The following is a 19,717-nucleotide window of genomic DNA, read 5'->3' on the forward strand; positions in this document are numbered from 1 at the left end:
AGGACTTATAGGCAAGATTCACCCTGAAATTCCACCTGCCATTTCTTACCCTCGGCTTATACTCGAGCGAATAACTTTTTTTAGGTAAAAGTTGGGGGGGGGGGGGGGGTCAGCCTATACTCGAGTATATACGGTATTTAACAGAGGCACCAGTATAGGGTAAAACAATTTAAAAACTGTTTAAAAAGGGAGGTAGCGGAAGACTTACCTCCCCAGAAGACTACACAGTTTATTATATCAAAGTTCACTTTATTGGTGGCTCCAACCTAATGCATTTCGCAGGTCGCAGCCCACTTCCTCAGGCTATAACAGGAGCACTAAGAGGATCAAAACATACACACTAAAACAATGTCCCAATAAAAAATGCAAAACTTACATAATAAACAGTACTATGAATAATCAGTAGAGGGTGAGGCTTTGTTTAAGTAAGAAACAGCCTCTGTATCTAATTATATGTATAGTGTTCAGCACCATACATACAATTAAATGTTCTTGAAGCGAAGATGCAGTACCAATTTCCGGGTATCATAAGGGTAATGTCACTTTAAATGGTATGATAAAGGTGTTCTATATAAGGTCTAGAAGGCAGCCATTTGATACAAAGTGATAATACCATTAGAAAGATGAATATACAAAAAATCCCAGAAAAAATAGATGGACATACCTGGTTGTAGCCTTAGTGTGTAAAAGCACCCCCGTGAGGCTTGGAAGGCAGTGAGGAGTTTTTTAAACTGGTGGCACTTAGTGTTGGGCTAATCAGCATCCATAGGCGGAGCGGGGAAGGTGCACCTGTGCATTAATGTTCCAGCATCTCAAACGCCATTATTAATAAGGTCAATAAAGGCGGATATCCAGGGTCGGCATGTGACGTCTGGAACTTATACGGGGGCATAACAAGAGACCCTGCAAGGGATGCAGCCGCAGGGGGCCCTGAAGCCACAGGGGGCCCCGTGGAGGGAGAAGTTTCTTTTCCCTGTCCTGAGAGACTGACAACTAAGGGCATGGAGATGAAAAACCTTCTGCCCGCTGCACAATTGTTCTAAAGACTGCATCTGCACAGCCCACTGATAACGAATCATACAAAGTTTTGAAGACAAAGATTTGTAAACATTCCCTATTGAGTATGCAGCAGGCTTTTATGTACAGCACCCAGCCCCATCCTCTCTACCCCTTTCTGTGCTGTGTACTGCTGTCTGTTTTTATCTGCATGGGGAAAATGCAATCAAGTGTGCACTAGCCAATTGAATAACAATGGTTCTCAATTTTCCTGTGCAGAAAGCCAGGGGGATGTGGGGGGCATCAAAAGTTTTGCAGGGGGGCCCAGTGATTTCTAGTTTCACCCCTGAACTCACACCGTGGGGGCGCCCAAATGCGTACATGGCGTATGCACGCTATGCGCACTTATTAGCCGTGTGGGGCACAGAAGACAAGTGCTAGGAGATCTTGTGTGACGTCCGCCGCAATGACTTCACGTGCAGCAAATAGATATGGCTTAATGGATCAGGACTAGCAAATCAGAGACCCAACCAAACTGATCACATGCTTCTTCATGAGTTTTCCTAGACATGACCATCACTAGTACTCTGTGGTTTACTGGCAGCCTAGAAAATTTGCATACAGCTACAAGAGTCATTAGCTGCAGAGTGTAGAAGCTTATCAATCCAAAGCTCCCAACTGTCCATCTTTTGAAGGGACAGTCCCTCTTTGGGAACCAAATCCCTCTGTCCCTCTTTCTTCCTCATTAGTCTTTTTCAAGATTGATGTACAGTTCTGAGTTAATATATGTATTTTTCTGCTGAAAAATACATATATTAACTCCTAATGAGCCTTCCGTCTTCTCTCCCGGTGCCCGCTGTGCTGCGCTGTCCCCGGGATCAGTATTTGACTAAATTGGTAAAATACTGCTCCTTTTGCCGGCGAAGGTGACGTCGGAAAGTCTGAGGGAGCCCGAGTACTCCCGAAGAGGGGCCGCTCCACACTGCGCATGCGTGAGCGCCCTCTATTGGCTATCGCGCATGCGCAGTATGGAGCCGCCTGTCTTCGGAAGGACTCGGCTCCCGAAGACTTCCGAAGTCCCCCGTGGCAGGGGATTTGAACGGGGGAGCCAGCGCTGCACCGAGGGCACCGGCAGAGGAGAGGAAAGTCTCATTAGGACCTAGAGCCTTCCCTCTCCTTAGGTAAGTATCTGGTTTCTTTTTTTTAGAAGCGGGGTTAAATTGGCTTTAAGTGCCCCCCTTTCTTATCTCAAAATGTTGGGAGGTGTGTCAATCCAATCTACTACCTTGCATCACTCAATATTAGATCAGGTTCCAGAGGTAACCTGCTAATGTTTACAGCACAGCCACAGCTAGCTTTGTACTCGTTATTATTTATTGTATTTATAAAGCGCCAACATATTACGTAGTGTTGGACAATAAATATATACAATGATACAAAGATGACAGACGTAACATAGGACAAAGCTATACAAGGCAAACAGAGTACAAGATACATGATCATGCGATTTTGGGCTGGTTAGGTCGGCGCAGTTGTACAAGTACGAGGCTGTCATAGGAAAGGAGCACACGATCATGTAGACCACACTAGGGAAGGGAGGACCCTGCCAAAGGTTTACAATGTAAAGGGAGGGGGATTGAAACACTAGGTAGGGCTGTGGAATAAATATTCAGTAGAGAGTTACTGTGTGGTAGGGACGGGGAAGGCCATCTTAAAGAGGTGGGTTTTGAGAGCTTGCTTGAATGTGTTGAAGGAGGGAGCAAGTCTGATAGGCAGTGGTAGGGAGTTCCAGAGAGTGGGGGTGGCTCTTGAGAAATCCTGCAGGCGCACGTGAGAGTGGGAAAGTGAAGTGAAGGTCGGAAGACCGGAGGGGACAACCTGGTGTATACCTGTGAACAAGTTCCGAGATGTAGGTAGGGCATGTTTTGTGCACAGATTTATACGCCAGGCATAGGTTGATGTAGTCTGACACTACAGGAGACAATGCTGGAAATCTGTGTGAGTTTATGCACATTTTGGGTCCTGTCCAACTATTTTTCCCTTCTGGAAAGGAGTTGTGGATGTGGTCAGGGACTTAATTTCCTCTACTATTAAGTTAATTCCAGAGATCTGGTTACTAGGTAAAATGGACAACTGAGTATATTCCAGTTCTAAAAAGCTCCTCCTACATCTATTGGGATTCTACGCTAGGAGAGAGATACTCAGGAGGCGGAAGTCCCAGACCCCACCCACAGTTAGTTGCGGATGAACTGGGTGAATGATCCTCTCTCATTATATAAGCTCACATTCCTTAACTGGTTCGCTTTCCACAGTTTTTACCCCTTAAGGTCCCTGACAGTTTTGGCACTTTAGCTGTATCCTTTTGATACAGCAGTAACTGCAGTACTTATGCTATCTTAATTAGAGTTGGGCCGAACCTCCGATTTTAGGTTCGCGAACCAGGTTCGCGAACTTTCGCGGAACGTTCGGTTCGCGTTAAAGTTCGCGAACCGCAATAGACTTCAATGGGGATGCGAACTTTGAAAAAAAACAAATTATGCTGGCCACAAAAGTGATGGAAAAGATGTTTCAAGGGGTCTAACACCTGGAGGGGGGCATGGCGGAGTGGGATACACGCCAAAAGCCCCGGGGAAAAATCTGGATTTGACGCAAAGCAGCGTTTTAAGGGCAGAAATCACATTAAATGCTAAATGACAGGCCTAAAGTGCTTTAAAACATCTTGCATGTGTATACATCAATCAGGTACTGTAATTAAGGTACTGCTTCACACTGACACACCAAACTCACCGTGTAACGCACCGCAAACAGCTGTTTGTGTAGTGACGGCCGTGCTGGACTGGTGCGCACCATGGCGAGAGTGCAGGTTTTGGTGGCTTTACAGCCCATATGGTCGCCTGGCTGATGTAGCTGAATGACAGAACAGTGACTGTCCAGCTGATCAAATTTGGTCTGACCACAATGAAGCAACGACCTTATTATCTTTTGTGTGCCCCCCGACACTCATCTAGGCGCCGGTCATTGCTTCATTGTGATACGCAAGCCCCTTCACCACGGCAAGGTAATGATCACGAAGGGGAATGGGCGCATGTACATGCCTTTTCTTTTGTTGTTGCAGCTGCCCGCAGTGCAAGCCAGAAAAATTAGGCAGTCATGTACACGCACCAGAAAAATTATTACAGTGGCCGCTGCTAGCAGCGGCCTAAAAAATTCAGCAATCCGCCTGGAGTCCCGGACCCTGTTGGTGGTGGCGGAGAAAGTAGTCAAGCGGCCTGCAGGCAGACATGCTGTGTGGAGGGACTGGGAGCGACTTAGTCTTCTTGGGGCAGGCCAGGCAGCCAGTCACACGGCGTGCAGGCAGAGATGCTGTGTGTGCGGGGACTGACTTAGTCTTGGGGCGGGCAGCAGCCCTCCGGGATCCATGCCTCATTCATTTTGATAAAGGTGAGGTACTTAACAGTTTTGTGACTTAGGCGACTTCTCTTCTCAGTGACAATGCCTCCAGCTGCGCTGAAGGTCCTTTCTGACAGGACGCTTGCGGCAGGGCAGGAGAGAAGTTGGATGGCAAATTGGGACAGCTCTGGCCACAGGTCAAGCCTGCGCATCCAGTAGTTCAAGGGTTCCTCATCGCTGTTCACAGCAGTGTCTACATCCACACTTAAGGCCAGGTAGTCGGCTACCTGCCGTTCCAGGCGTTGGTGGAGGGTGGATCCGGAAGGGCTACGGCGAGGCGTTGGACTAAAGAACGTCCGCATGTCCGACATCACCATGAGATCGCTGGAGCGTCCTGTCTTTGACTGCGTGGACACGGGAGGAGGATTAGTGGCAGTGGTACCTTGCTGGCGTTGTGCTGTCACATCACCCTTAAAGGCATTGTAAAGCATAGTTGACAGCTGGTTCTGCATGTGCTGCATCCTTTCCACCTTCAGGTGAGTTGGTAACAGGTCCGCCACTTTGTGCCTGTACCGAGGGTCTAGTAGTGTGGCCACCCAGTACAGCTCATTCCCCTTGAGGTTTTTTATACGGGGGTCCCTCAACAGGCAGGACAGCATAAAAGACGACATCTGCACAAAGTCGGATCCAGTACCCTCCATCTCCTCTTGCTCTTCCTCAGTGACGTCACGTAAGTCAACCTCCTCCCCCCAGCCGCGAACAATACCACGGGAACATTGAGCAGCACAAGCCCCCTGCGACGCCTGCTGCGGGTGTTTTCCTGCCGCCGTCCCCTCCTCCTCCTCCTCCCCCAAAGAAACACCTTGCTCATCATCCTCTGAGTCTGACTCGTCTTCTGCACACGACTTCTCTTCTTCCGCCTCCTCCCCCCTCTGTGCTGCCGCAGGTGTTGAGGAAACAGCTGGGTCTGATGAAAATTGGTCCCATGCCTGTTCCTGCCGTAACGGTTCCTGGTCACGCTCATTCGCAGCTTCATCCGCCACTCTACGCACAGCACGCTCCATGAAGTAAGCGTAGGGAATTAAGTCGCTGATGGTACCCTCACTGCGGCTCACCAGGTTGGTCACCTCCTCAAACGGCCGCATGAGCCTGCATGCATTTTTCATCAGTGTCCAGTTGTCGGGCCAGAACATCCCCATCTTCCCAGACTGTTTCATTCTACTGTAGTTGTAGAGGTACTGGGTGACGGCTTTCTTCTGTTCTAGCAGGCGGGAGAACATGAGTAGGGTTGAATTCCAGCGAGTCGGGCTATCGCAAATGAGGCGTCTCACCGGCATGTTGTTTTTCCGCTGAATTTCCGCAAAGCGTGCCATGGCTGTGTAAGACCGCCTCAAATGCCCACATAACTTCCTGGCCTGCTTCAGGACATCCGCTAAGCCAGGGTACTTTGCCACAAATCTTTGAACAACTAGATTCATGACATGCGCCATGCAGGGTATGTGTGTCAGCTTCCCCATATGCAAAGCGGCAAGGAGATTGCTGCCGTTGTCGCACACCACGTTGCCTATCTCCAGGTGGTGCGGGGTCAGCCACTCATCCACCTGTTTCTTAAGAGCAGCCAGGAGAGCTGCTCCAGTGTGACTCTCCGCTTTGAGACAAGACATGTCTAAGATGGCGTGACACCGTCGTACCTGGCATGCAGCATAGGCCCTGCGGAGCTGGGGCTGTGTAGCTGGAGAGGAGAACTGTCTGCCACTCAGCCAAGGAGGAGGAGAACAGCGAAGAGCATGTAGCAGGAGGAGAGGAGGTGGCAGGAGGCCTGCCTGCAAGCCGTGGAGGTGTCACAATTTGGTCCGCTGCGCCCTGCTTGCCATCGTTCACCACCAGGTTGACCCAATGGGCTGTGTACGTAATGTAGCGGCCCTGCCCGTGCTTGGCAGACCAGGCATCCGTGGTCAGGTGTACCCTTGACCCAACGCTCTTCGCAAGAGATGACACCACTTGCCTCTCAACTTCACGGTGCAGTTGGAGTATGGCCTTTCTCGAAAAATAAGTGCGGTCTGGCATCTTCCACTGCGGTGTTCCGATGGCCACAAATTTACGGAAGGCCTCAGAGTCCACCAGCCGGTATGGTAACAGCTGCCGAGCTAACAGTTCCGCCACACCAGCTGTCAGACGCCGGGCAAGGGGGTGACTGGCCGAAATTGGCTTCTTCCGCTCAAACATTTCCTTCACGGACACCTGACTGCTGCTGTGGGCAGAGGAGCAGGAAGCGCTCAAGGGCAGAGGCGGAGTGGAGGAGGGTGCCTGTGAAGGTGCAAGGGAGAAAGCGGCAGAAGCAGATGATGCACCTGAAGGAGGAAGAGGAGAAGGAGGGTGACTTTTCTTTTGTGTGCTGCTGCTGCTTTTGCTCAGGTGGCCATCCCAGTGCTGTTTGTGCCTTTTCTCCAGGTGCCTTCGTAAGGCACTTGTCCCTACGTGAGTGTTGGCCTTTCCGCGGCTCAATTTTTGTTGGCAGAGCGAACAGATGGCTTTGGTCCGATCTGAGGCACACACATTAAAAAATTTCCACACCGCTGAGACACCCTGGGATGTGGGCACTATGGGGACCTCAGCAGCTGATGCTGAAGGGCAAGTTGGCTGGCTGTACATAGGTGGCGATACATGGTGCCGGACACTGCCACCAGCTGTTTCTGACGAAGAGCTGCCCCAGCTTCTTTCAGCAACTTCTCTCCTCCTACTACTCTCTGACTCCCCCTCTGAACTGTCCCCCTCTTCATCTCCTCTATTGGGAACATACAGAGGATCCGTATCATCGTCATCATCGTAATCATCCTGCCCAGCTTCGCTTGCCTCAGACAAATCCAAACATGCACCATCAGTAGGTCCTTCATCCTCCTTACACGTTACATCCATAGTGTTGCCGCGTAACTCAGACATATGAGCTGGTGAAAATTCATCTGGCTGTAACAACAATGGCTGTTCATCAGTGATTTCAACACTAAATAATTCTTGCGAAGTGTCAAATGCAGCGGAAGTGGTGCTAGTAGTAGCGCTGCTGGCTGAGCAAGATGAGGTGTTCTGTGTCGCTAAATACTCAACCACGTCCTGACAATCTTGGGAGGTGATGGGACGTGCCTTCTTCCGAGCACTGTACTGTGGGCCAGGTCCACACGAAATTACATTTACACGACCTCGCAAAGACCTGCCGGGTGGCCTTCCTCTGGCTCTGGCACTACCTCTTCCTCTACCTGTTTTGTCCATATCGGGTATGCACGGAGTGGTATATCACACTGCGTGCACTCACGTAGGTAGGTGGGTTCACTTAACTGCACAGGTATGCGCACTGATGCGGTGGGTTCACTGAACAGAACAGGTATACAGTGGCGGGTTCACAGAACAGGTATGCAGTGGCAGGTTCACTGAACACAACAGGTATGCAGTGGCGGGTTCACTGAACAGTACAGGTATACAGTGGCGGGTTCACTGAACACAACAGGTATGCAGTGGCGGGTTCACTGAACACAACAGGTATGCAGTGGCGGGTTCACTGAACAGGTATACAGTGGCGGGTTCACTGAACAGAACAGGTATACAGTGGCAGGTTCACTGAACAGAACAGGTATGCAGTGGCGGGTTCACTGAACAGTACAGGTATACAGTGGCGGGTTCACTGAACACAACAGGTATGCAGTGGCGGGTTCACTGAACAGAACAGGTATACAGTGGCGGGTTCACTGAACAGAACAGGTATACAGTAGCAGGTCCACTGAACAGAACAGGTATACAGTGGCGGGTTCACAGAACAGGTATGCAGTGGCAGGTTCACTGAACACAACAGGTATGCAGTGGCGGGTTCACTGAACAGTACAGGTATACAGTGGCGGGTTCACTGAACACAACAGGTATGCAGTGGCGGGTTCACTGAACAGAACAGGTATACAGTGGCGGGTTCACTGAAACCAACAGGTATGCAGTGGCGGGTTCACTGAACAGTACAGGTATACAGTGGCGGGTTCACTGAACACAACAGGTATGCAGTGGCGGGTTCACTGAACAGAACAGGTATACAGTGGCGGGTTCACTGAACAGAACAGGTATACAGTAGCGGGTCCACTGAACAGAACAGGTATACAGTGGCGGGTTCACTGAACACAACAGGTATGCAGTGGCGGGTTCACTGAACAGGTATACAGTGGCGGGTTCACTGAACACAACAGGTATGCAGTGGCGGGTTCACTGAACAGGTATATAGTGGTGGGTTCACTGAACAGGTATGCAGTGGTGGGTTCACTGACCAGGTATGCAGTGGTGGGTTCACAGTACAGGTATGCAGTGGTGGGTTCACAGAACAGGTATGCAGTGGCAGGTTCACTGAACAGGTATGCAGTGGTGGGTTCACAGAACAGGTATGCAGTGGCAGGTTCACTGAACAGGTATGCAGTGGTGGGTTCACAGTACAGGTATGCAGTGGTGGGTTCACAGAACAGGTATGCAGTGGCAGGTTCACTGAACAGGTATGCAGTGGGCTCACTGAACAGAACAGGTATGGTATGGTGGCCGTAATGGCCGCCGCTGCCTGCCTTATATAAGGGGGGTGGGGCTCCAGGGGCTAGTGTAGCCTAATTGGCTACACTGGGCCTGCTGACTGTGATGTAACGGGTCAAAGTTGACCCTCCATGTGCATTATGGGGCGAACTGAACTTCCGCAAAGGTTCGCCTGTGGGACGCGAACGCGAACCACGGAAGTTCGCATGGAACCGTTCGCAGGCGAACCGTTCGGCCCAACTCTAATCTTAATTATATAGATCTTGTTTTTTTTCAGTATAATTTAGGCTTTTTTTGGTTAATATTTTTCTCTCAAAACTATTATTATACAGTATTGTATAGTCATTTTATGGGGAAAAATGATGGGTGAATGCAGTTAGTTAGCCATTAAAAGGTATTATTTTTTTTTACAAAACGTTGTTTTTTTTCTACCTATATATTATGGGTGAATGCAGAAAATCTAATTTTTTTCATTTTTTCACCCATCCTAATTTTCACATGACACACCCCACAGTTATAAAACACATAACTGTGAATACCTGTGCCCTTCCCAGTTAAAATGATACCCCATATGCCATATTTTATTACTAGCTGAGCAAGTGGCAGACCATTATCCCCAGCCTGTGCATCAGTGGCAATCGGATGCGTTTGCTAGGGCGACAGTTCGGGGGCCATAGTGCTGTACAGATGCATCGCTAGGCAACGGCAGAGCAATGCATCTGTAGAGAATTGGGGCCCCAAACTTTCAATATAGTGTGCTCCAGGATGCCTCTAGGTACAATGGAGACTCATGCTAATGTGCCTAGTGCTATGTCCGGTCTTGGGTATATGTATTCTTCTTGGAACAGATACACTTGAGACATATATACATAGTGGAGACATATGACATGAGCATTGAGTTTTATGATGTGGTCGTTTTCTTTTATTCTCTCAAAGTCTTCAGCATCAGCCATCGCAGAGTCAGTCTATTATAGAATGAACCAGTTTTACCAAGTGGACGCCGATGATTTATCCATATTGAATATCAGCTCCCAGCAATAGAAAATGCTGCAGAGATATAAGCAAAGAAATACATTTAAGAGCAGAGATTACCAATTGTGTTACACGTGTCATCTCCTTCAGGCGCGGAGCTAGGGGGGGGTCAGGGTAGGTCAAGTGCCCCCGGGCGCCGGGTTCCTAAGGGCGCCCAGCTGAGCTGATTTTTTTTTTTCTCTGCGGAGGGGAGCAGCGCAGAGAAGAGAAGAGGGAGAGCTATGCGGACGGTGGAGAAGGGGGCCATCTCCCAGAGGCGTAGCTAGGGTTTTCAGCGCCTGGGGACAAAGACTATTAATGCGTCCCCCAAAGTCAAGTGCGCGGCGCGCCAAAAAGGGGCGTGGTCACATAATAAATGTGGGCGTGGTTATGGTGGAGCCAAATGTATATGGAGGTTAGCAGGCTCACGCTCACCCACCCTCCCTCAGTATGTACCTTCCAACATGTTCCAAGACAAATTCAGCAATCATGAGCCCCCCCCATCAAGACAAATTCAGCAATCATGAGGCCCCCAACATAACCAACTCAGCAATCATGAGGCCCCCAACAAGACAAATTTAGCAATCATGAGGCCCCCAACAAGACAAATTCAGCAATCATGAGGCCCCCAACAAGACAAATTCAGCAGTCATGAGTCACATAAATAGACAGCATTTCACATAAATAGGTAGAATGCCATCTTAATATGGTAGACACCTCTCACCTGGCAGCAGTTCTCCAAAATACACTCAATCTGACGTGGTTCCCCAAAAATAGGTAGCCCCAGGTCTATAGTTGTCCCCAGAATAGGTGGCCAGCAGTATAGATGTCCCCAGAATAGGTGGCCAGCGGTATAGATGTCCCCAGAACAGGTAGCCAGGGGTAGAGATGTCCACAGAACAGGTAGCCAGGGGTATATGTGCCCAGTATATGTAGGCAGGGGTATGTGTGCCCAGTATATGTAGCCAGAGGTATATGTGCCCAGTATATGTAGCCAGGGGGTATATATGCCCAGTAGATGTAGCCAGGGGGTATATATGCCCAATATATGTAGCCAGGGGTATATATGCCCAGTATATGTAGCCAGGAGAATAATATGTGCCCAGTATATATAGTCAGGCGTATATGTGCCCAGTATATGTAGCCAGGGGTATATATGCCCAGTATATGTAGCCAGGGGTATATATGCCCAGTATATGTAGCCAGGGGTATATATGCCCAGTATATGTAGCCAGGGGTATATATGCCCAGTATATATAGTCAGGGGGTATATATGCCCAGTATATGTAGGCAGTGGTATATATGCCCAGTATATGTAGGCAGGGGTATATATGGCCAGTATATGTAGCCAGGGGGTATATATGCCCAGTATATGTAGCCAGGGGGTATATATGCCCAGTATATGTAGCCAGGGGTATATATGCCCAGTATATGTAGCCAGGGGTATATATGCCCAGTATATGTAGCTAGGGGGTATATATGCCCAGTCCATGTAGCCAGGGGGTATATATGCCCAGTATATGTAGCCAGGGGTATATATGCCCAGTATATGTAGCCAGGGGGTATATATGCCCAGTATATGTAGCCAGGGGGTATATATGCCCAGTATATGTAGCCAGGGAGTATATATGCCCAGTATATGTAGCCAGGGGGTATATATGCCCAGTATATGTAGCCAGGGGGTATATATGCCCAGTATATGTAGCCAGGGGTATATATGCCCAGTATATGTAGCCAGGGGTATATATGCCCAGTATATGTAGCCAGGGGTATATATGCCCAGTATATGTAGCCAGGGGTATATATGCCCAGTATATGAAGCTAGGGGTATATATGCCCAGTATATGTAGCCAGGGGGTATATATGCCCAGTATATGTAGCCAGGGGTATATATGCCCAGTATATGTAGCCAGTGGTATATATGCCAAGTATATATAGCCAGGGGTATATATGCCCAGTATATGTAGCCAGGGGTATATATGCCCAGTATATGTAGCCAGGGGGTATATATGCCCAGTCCATGTAGCCAGGGGGTATATATGCCCAGTATATTTAGGCAGGGGTATATATGGCCGGTATATGTAGCCAGGGGGTATATATGCCCAGTATATGTAGCCAGGGGGTATATATGCCCAGTATATGTAGCCAGGGGTATATATGCCCAGTATATGTAGCCAGGGGTATATATGCCCAGTATATGTAGCCAGGGGGTATATATGCCCAGTATATGTAGCCAGGGGGTATATATGCCCAGTATATGTAGCCAGGGGGTATATATGCCCAGTATATGTAGGCAGTGGTATATATGCCCAGTATATGTAGGCAGGGGTATATATGGTCAGAATATGTAGCCAGGGGGTATATATGCCCAGTATATGTAGCCAGGGGTATATATGCCCAGTATATGTAGCCAGGGGGTATATATGCCCAGTCCATGTAGCCAGGGGTATATATGCCCAGTATATGTAGCCAGGGTTATATATGCCCAGTATATGTAGCCAGGGGGTATATATGCCCAGTATATGTAGCCAGGGGGTATATATGCCCAGTATATGTAGCCAGAGGGTATATATGCCCAGTATATGTAGCCAGGGGTATATATGCCCAGTATATGTAGCCAGGGGTATATATGCCCAGTATATGTAGCCAGGGGTATATATGCCCAGTATATGTAGCCAGGGGTATATATGCCCAGTATATGTAGCCAGGGGTATATATGCCCAGTATATGTAGCCAGGGGTATATATGCCCAGTATATGTAGCCAGGGGTATATATGCCCAGTATATGTAGCCAGGGGGTATATATGCCCAGTATATGTAGCCAGGGGGTATATATGCCCAGTATATGTAGCCAGGGGTATATATGCCCAGTATATGTAGCCAGTGGTATATATGCCCAGTATATGTAGCCAGGGGTATATATGCCCAGTATATGTAGCCAGGGGTATATATGCCCAGTATATGTAGCCAGGGGGTATATATGCCCAGTCCATGTAGCCAGGGGGTATATATGCCCAGTATATGTAGCCAGGGGGTATATATGCCCAGTATATGTAGCCAGGGGTATGTATATATGCCCAGTATATGTAGCCAGGGGTATATATGCCCAGTATATGTAGCCAGGGGGTATATATGCCCAGTCCATGTAGCCAGGGGGTATATATGCCCAGTATATGTAGCCAGGGGTATATATGCCCAGTATATGTAGCCAGGGGGTATATATGCCCAGTATATGTAGCCAGGGGGTATATATGCCCAGTATATGTAGCCAGGGGGTATATATGCCCAGTATATGTAGCCAGGGGGTATATATGCCCAGTATATGTAGCCAGGGGGTATATATGCCCAGTATATGTAGCCAGGGGGTATATATGCCCAGTATATGTAGCCAGGGGTATATATGCCCAGTATATGTAGCCAGGGGTATATATGCCCAGTATATGTAGCCAGGGGTATATATGCCCAGTATATGTAGCCAGGGGGTATATATGCCCAGTATATGTAGCCAGGGGGTATATATGCCCAGTATATGTAGCCAGGGGGTATATATGCCCAGTATATGTAGCCAGGGGTATATATGCCCAGTATATGTAGCCAGGGGTATATATGCCCAGTATATGTAGCCAGGGGTATATATGCCCAGTATATGTATCCAGGGGGTATATATGCCCAGTATATGTAGCCAGGGGTATATATGCCCAGTATATGTAGCCAGGGGTATATATGCCCAGTAAATGTAGCCAGGGGTATATATGCCCAGTATATGTAGCCAGGGGGTATATATGCCCAGTATATGTAGCCAGGGGGTATATATGCCCAGTATATGTAGCCAGGGGGTATATATGCCCAGTATATGTAGCCAGGGGTATATATGCCCAGTCCATGTAGCCAGGGGTATATATGCCCAGTATATGTAGCCAGGGTTATATATGCCCAGTATATGTAGCCAGGGGGTATATATGCCCAGTATATGTAGCCAGGGGGTATATATGCCCAGTATATGTAGCCAGAGGGTATATATGCCCAGTATATGTAGCCAGGGGTATATATGCCCAGTATATGTAGCCAGGGGTATATATGCCCAGTATATGTAGCCAGGGGTATATATGCCCAGTATATGTAGCCAGGGGTATATATGCCCAGTATATGTAGCCAGGGGTATATATGCCCAGTATATGTAGCCAGGGGTATATATGCCCAGTATATGTAGCCAGGGGTATATATGCCCAGTATATGTAGCCAGGGGGTATATATGCCCAGTATATGTAGCCAGGGGGTATATATGCCCAGTATATGTAGCCAGGGGTATATATGCCCAGTATATGTAGCCAGTGGTATATATGCCCAGTATATGTAGCCAGGGGTATATATGCCCAGTATATGTAGCCAGGGGTATATATGCCCAGTATATGTAGCCAGGGGGTATATATGCCCAGTCCATGTAGCCAGGGGGTATATATGCCCAGTATATGTAGCCAGGGGGTATATATGCCCAGTATATGTAGCCAGGGGTATGTATATATGCCCAGTATATGTAGCCAGGGGTATATATGCCCAGTATATGTAGCCAGGGGGTATATATGCCCAGTCCATGTAGCCAGGGGGTATATATGCCCAGTATATGTAGCCAGGGGTATATATGCCCAGTATATGTAGCAAGGGGGTATATATGCCCAGTATATGTAGCCAGGGGGTATATATGCCCAGTATATGTAGCCAGGGGGTATATATGCCCAGTATATGTAGCCAGGGGGTATATATGCCCAGTATATGTAGCCAGGGGGTATATATGCCCAGTATATGTAGCCAGGGGTATATATGCCCAGTATATGTAGCCAGGGGTATATATGCCCAGTATATGTAGCCAGGGGTATATATGCCCAGTATATGTAGCCAGGGGGTATATATGCCCAGTATATGTAGCCAGGGGGTATATATGCCCAGTATATGTAGCCAGGGGGTATATATGCCCAGTATATGTAGCCAGGGGTATATATGCCCAGTATATGTAGCCAGGGGTATATATGCCCAGTATATGTAGCCAGGGGTATATATGCCCAGTATATGTATCCAGGGGGTATATATGCCCAGTATATGTAGCCAGGGGTATATATGCCCAGTATATGTAGCCAGGGGTATATATGCCCAGTAAATGTAGCCAGGGGTATATATGCCCAGTATATGTAGCCAGGGGGTATATATGCCCAGTATATGTAGCCAGGGGGTATATATGCCCAGTATATGTAGCCAGGGGGTATATATGCCCAGTATATGTAGCCAGGGGTATATATGCCCAGTATATGTAGCCAGGGGTATATATGCCCAGTATATGTAGCCAGGGGTATATATGCCCAGTATATGTAGCCAGGGGGTATATATGCCCAGTATATGTAGCCAGGGGGTATATATGCCCAGTATATGTAGCCAGGGAGTATATATGCCCAGTATATGTAGCCAGGGGTATATATGCCCAGTATATGTAGCCAGGGGGTATATATGCCCAGTATATGTAGCCAGGGGGTATATATGCCCAGTATATGTAGCCAGGGGGTATATATGCCCAGTATATGTAGCCAGGGGGTATATATGCCCAGTATATGTAGCCAGGGGTATATATGCCCAGTATATGTAGCCAGGGGTATATATGCCCAGTATATGTAGCCAGGGGTATATATGCCCAGTATATGTAGCCAGGGGGTATATATGCCCAGTATATGTAGCCAGGGGGTATATATGCCCAGTATATGTAGCCAGGGGGTATATATGCCCAGTATATGTAGCCAGGGGGTATATATGCCCAGTATATGTAGCCAGTGGTATATATTCCCAGTATATGTAGCCAGGGGTATATATGCCCAGTATATGTAGCCAGGGGTATATATGCCCAGTATATGTAGCCAGGGGGTATATATGCCCAGTATATGTAGCCAGGGGGTATATATGCCCAGTCCATGTAGCCAGGGGGTATATATGCCCAGTATATGTAGGCAGGGGTATATATGGCCAGTATATGTAGCCAGGGGGTATATATGCCCAGTATATGTAGCCAGGGGGTATATATGCCCAGTATATGTAGCCAGGGGTATATATGCCCAGTATATGTAGCCAGGGGTATATATGCCCGGCGGGCGGAACTTACCTCCGTCTCGTCGCAAAAAAAAAAAATCAGCTCAGCTGGGCGCCCTTAGGGACCCGGCGCCCGGGGGCACTTGACCTACCCCGACCCCCCCTAGCTCCGCGCCTGCCATCTCCCCCCCTTCTCTCACCTTAGGGCTCTCCCTCACTCCCTCGCTGTCCCCTCCGTTATTGTCCGCCGTCCGGGTGTCTGGCGCAGCGGGCGGGACTTACCTCCGTCTCGCTCCAGCACCGGCCGAAAGTTCGGGTCCCGCAGCCGCTGCTCTGGTCTGGACTAGACCAGAGTAGCGGCAGATCCATCCGTGCTGCGACGAGACGGAGGTAAGTTCCGCCCGCCGCTGCCAGCACACGGACATTAATGGAGGGGACAGCGAGGGAGGGAGAGCAGCTCTCCCTCTTCACTGCGCTGCTCCCCTCCTGCTGGGGGGCCAGGGAGGGGGGCACCTGGCTACCTACTCAGGGCATATATACCCCTGGCTACATATACTGGGCATATATACCCCTGGCTACATATATTGGGCATATATACCCCCTGGCTACATATACTGGGCATATATACCCCCTGGCTACATATACTGGGCATATATACCCCCTGGCTACATATACTGGCCATATATACCCCTGCCTACATATACTGGGCATATATACCCCCTGACTACATGGACTGGGCATATATACCCCCTGGCTACATATACTGGGCATATATACCCCTGGCTACATATACTGGGCATATATACCCCTGGCTACATATACTGGGCATATATACCCCTGGCTACATATACTGGGCATATATACCCCTGGCTACATATACTGGGCATATATACCCCTGGCTACATATACTGGGCATATATACCCCCTGGCTACATATACTGGGCATATATACCCCCTGGCTACATATACTGGGCATATATACCCCTGGGTACATATACTGGGCATATATACCCCTGGCTACATATACTGGGCATATATACCCCTGGCTACATATACTGGGCATATATACCCCTGGCTACATATACTGGGCATATATACCCCTGGCTACATATACTGGGAATATATACCCCCTGGCTACATATACTGGGCATATATAATGACCTACTGGTAGCTAAATCCAAAGGCCAGTTCTCCATTCTAATACTCCTTGACCTTTCCTCTGCCTTTGACACGGTTGATCATGCTCTGCTACTGCAGACACTGTCATCTTTAGGAATCAAGGGACAAGCACATTCCTGGATCTCCTCTTATCTCTCTGGACGCTCTTACACTGTCTCCTTCTCTAACACCAAGTCCTCTCCACACCCACTGTCTGTTGGTGTACCTCAAGGCTCTGTTCTTGGGCCACTTCTTTTCTCAATCTACACCCGTGGCCTGGGACAACTAATTAACTCTTTTGGCTTCCAGTATCACCTCTATGCGGATGACACCCAAATCTATCTCTCAGCTCCTGACCTGTCCTCACTACTATCCAGAGTCCCCGACTGTCTACGTGCCATTTCTGCATTCATGTCCTCCCGCTTCCTCAAACTCAACATGACTAAAACGGAAATTGTGATTTTTCCACCATTGCTATCTACACCCCCACCAATAGCAACCATAACGGTAGACAACACCCCAATAACCTCAACCACTAAGGCCCGCTGCTTGGGGGTTATACTTGACTCAGAGCTCTCCTTTAAACCTCACATTGCCTCATTAACCACCACCTGCTATTTCCAGCTCAAAAATATATTCCGTATCCGTCCCTTCCTCACACAAGAGGCCACCAAAATGCTTGTTCATGCCTTAATCATCTCCCGCCTAGACTACTGCAACACCCTGCTCTGTGGCCTACCAAAAAACAGGCTAGCTCCTCTCCAATCCCTTCTAAATGCAGCGGCCCGCCTCATTCACCTTTCCACACGCTCTTCCGATGCAGCCCCACTGTGCCGTTCTCTCCACTGGTTACCCATTACCCAGAGGATCCAGTTCAAACTCCTGACTCTAACATACAAAGCCCTCCACGAGTTGTCTCCTCCATACATCTCCTCACTAATCTCAAGATATTGTCCCTCCCGCAACCTTCGCTCCTCCCAAGAAATTATCCTGGCCTCTAAGCTGATCACCTCCTCTCATGCTCGCATCCAGGACTTTACACGAGCATCAGCCCCTATCTGGAACTCTCTTCCACAGCCTGTACGTCATGCTCCAAACCTGGACATCTTCAAACGCACTCTTAAAACACACCTTTTCAGACAAGCTTATAACATTCTATAGCCCTTTATTTACTTATTTGTCACAATGTAATCAGAGGCAAAGAATCACTGCCTCATCCATCCTCCACCCCCTTACCTAGTGTGTCCCCCACTACCCATTAGATTGTAAGCTCGCAAGGGCAGGGTCATCCTCCTAATGTTTACTGTCTTTGTAACAATATTTGTGCTGCTTGGAACTCTGCTGTATATTTGTTAGCTGTATCTATGTTCCCCTTGTCGTCTTATTGTGCTTTGTAAAGCGCTGCGGAATATGTTGGCGCTATATAAATAAAAAATAATAATAATAATAATAATAATATATACCCCCTGGCTACATATACTGGGCATATGTACCCCCTGGCTACATATACTGGGCATATATACCCCCTGGCTACATATACTGGGCATATATACCCCCTGGCTACATATACTGGGCATATATACCCCTGGCTACATATACTGGGCATATATACCCCCTGGCTACATGGACTGGGCATATATACCCCCTGGCTACATATACTGGGCAAATATACCCCTGGCTACATATACTGGGCAAATATACCCCTGGCTACATATACTGGGCATATATACCCCTGGCTACATATACTGGGCATATATACCCCCTGGCTACATATACTGGGCATATATACCCCCTGGCTACATATACTGGGCATATATACCCCCTGGCTACATATACTGGGCATATGTACCCCCTGGCTACATATACTGGGCATATATACCCCCTGGCTACATATACTGGGCATATATACCCCCTGGCTACATATACTGGGCATATATACCCCCTGGCTACATATACTGGGCATATATACCCCCTGGCTACATATACTGGGCATATGTACCCCCTGGCTACATATACTGGGCATATATACCCCCTGGCTACATATACTGGGCATATATACCCCTGGCTACATATACTGGGCATATATACCCCCTGGCTACATGGACTGGGCATATATACCCCCTGGCTACATATACTGGGCAAATATACCCCTGGCTACATATACTGGGCAAATATACCCCTGGCTACATATACTGGGCATATATACCCCTGGCTACATATACTGGGCATATATACCCCCTGGCTACATATACTGGGCATATATACCCCCTGGCTACATATACTGGCCATATATACCCCTGCCTACATATACTGGGCATATATACCACTGCCTACATATACTGGGCATATATACCCCCTGACTACATATACTGGGCATATATACCCCTGGCTACATATACTGGGCATATATACCCCTGGCTACATATTCTGGGCTTATATACCACTGGCTACATATACTGGGCATATATACTCCTGGCTACATATACTGGGCATATATACCCCTGGCTACATATACTGGGCACATATACGCCTGACTATATATACTGGG

At 48.3% G+C, this 19,717-nt stretch overlaps 1 protein-coding gene across 16 annotated transcripts in view; it reads right to left on the bottom strand.

Moving 5' to 3' along the window:
- Positions 1 to 246: 246 nt before the first annotated feature.
- LOC137542461 (bactericidal permeability-increasing protein-like) overlaps positions 247 to 19,717 on the bottom strand; it is a 353,798-nt gene continuing 334,327 nt past the window's right edge. For 14 of the 16 annotated variants that reach the window (XM_068264385.1, XM_068264382.1, XM_068264386.1 and 11 more), the window contains one exon: positions 247 to 317. In XM_068264385.1, the coding sequence (XP_068120486.1) occupies positions 267 to 317 (51 nt within the window). In that variant the 3' untranslated portion in view covers positions 247 to 266. Of the gene's footprint in view, positions 318 to 9,851; positions 9,982 to 19,717 lie in introns of those variants that run through there. The other 2 variants (XM_068264374.1, XR_011025439.1) reach the window with 2 other exon arrangements.

This window comes from Hyperolius riggenbachi, chromosome 12 (genome assembly GCF_040937935.1).
Source record: "Hyperolius riggenbachi isolate aHypRig1 chromosome 12, aHypRig1.pri, whole genome shotgun sequence".
Lineage (NCBI taxonomy): Eukaryota > Metazoa > Chordata > Amphibia > Anura > Hyperoliidae > Hyperolius > Hyperolius riggenbachi.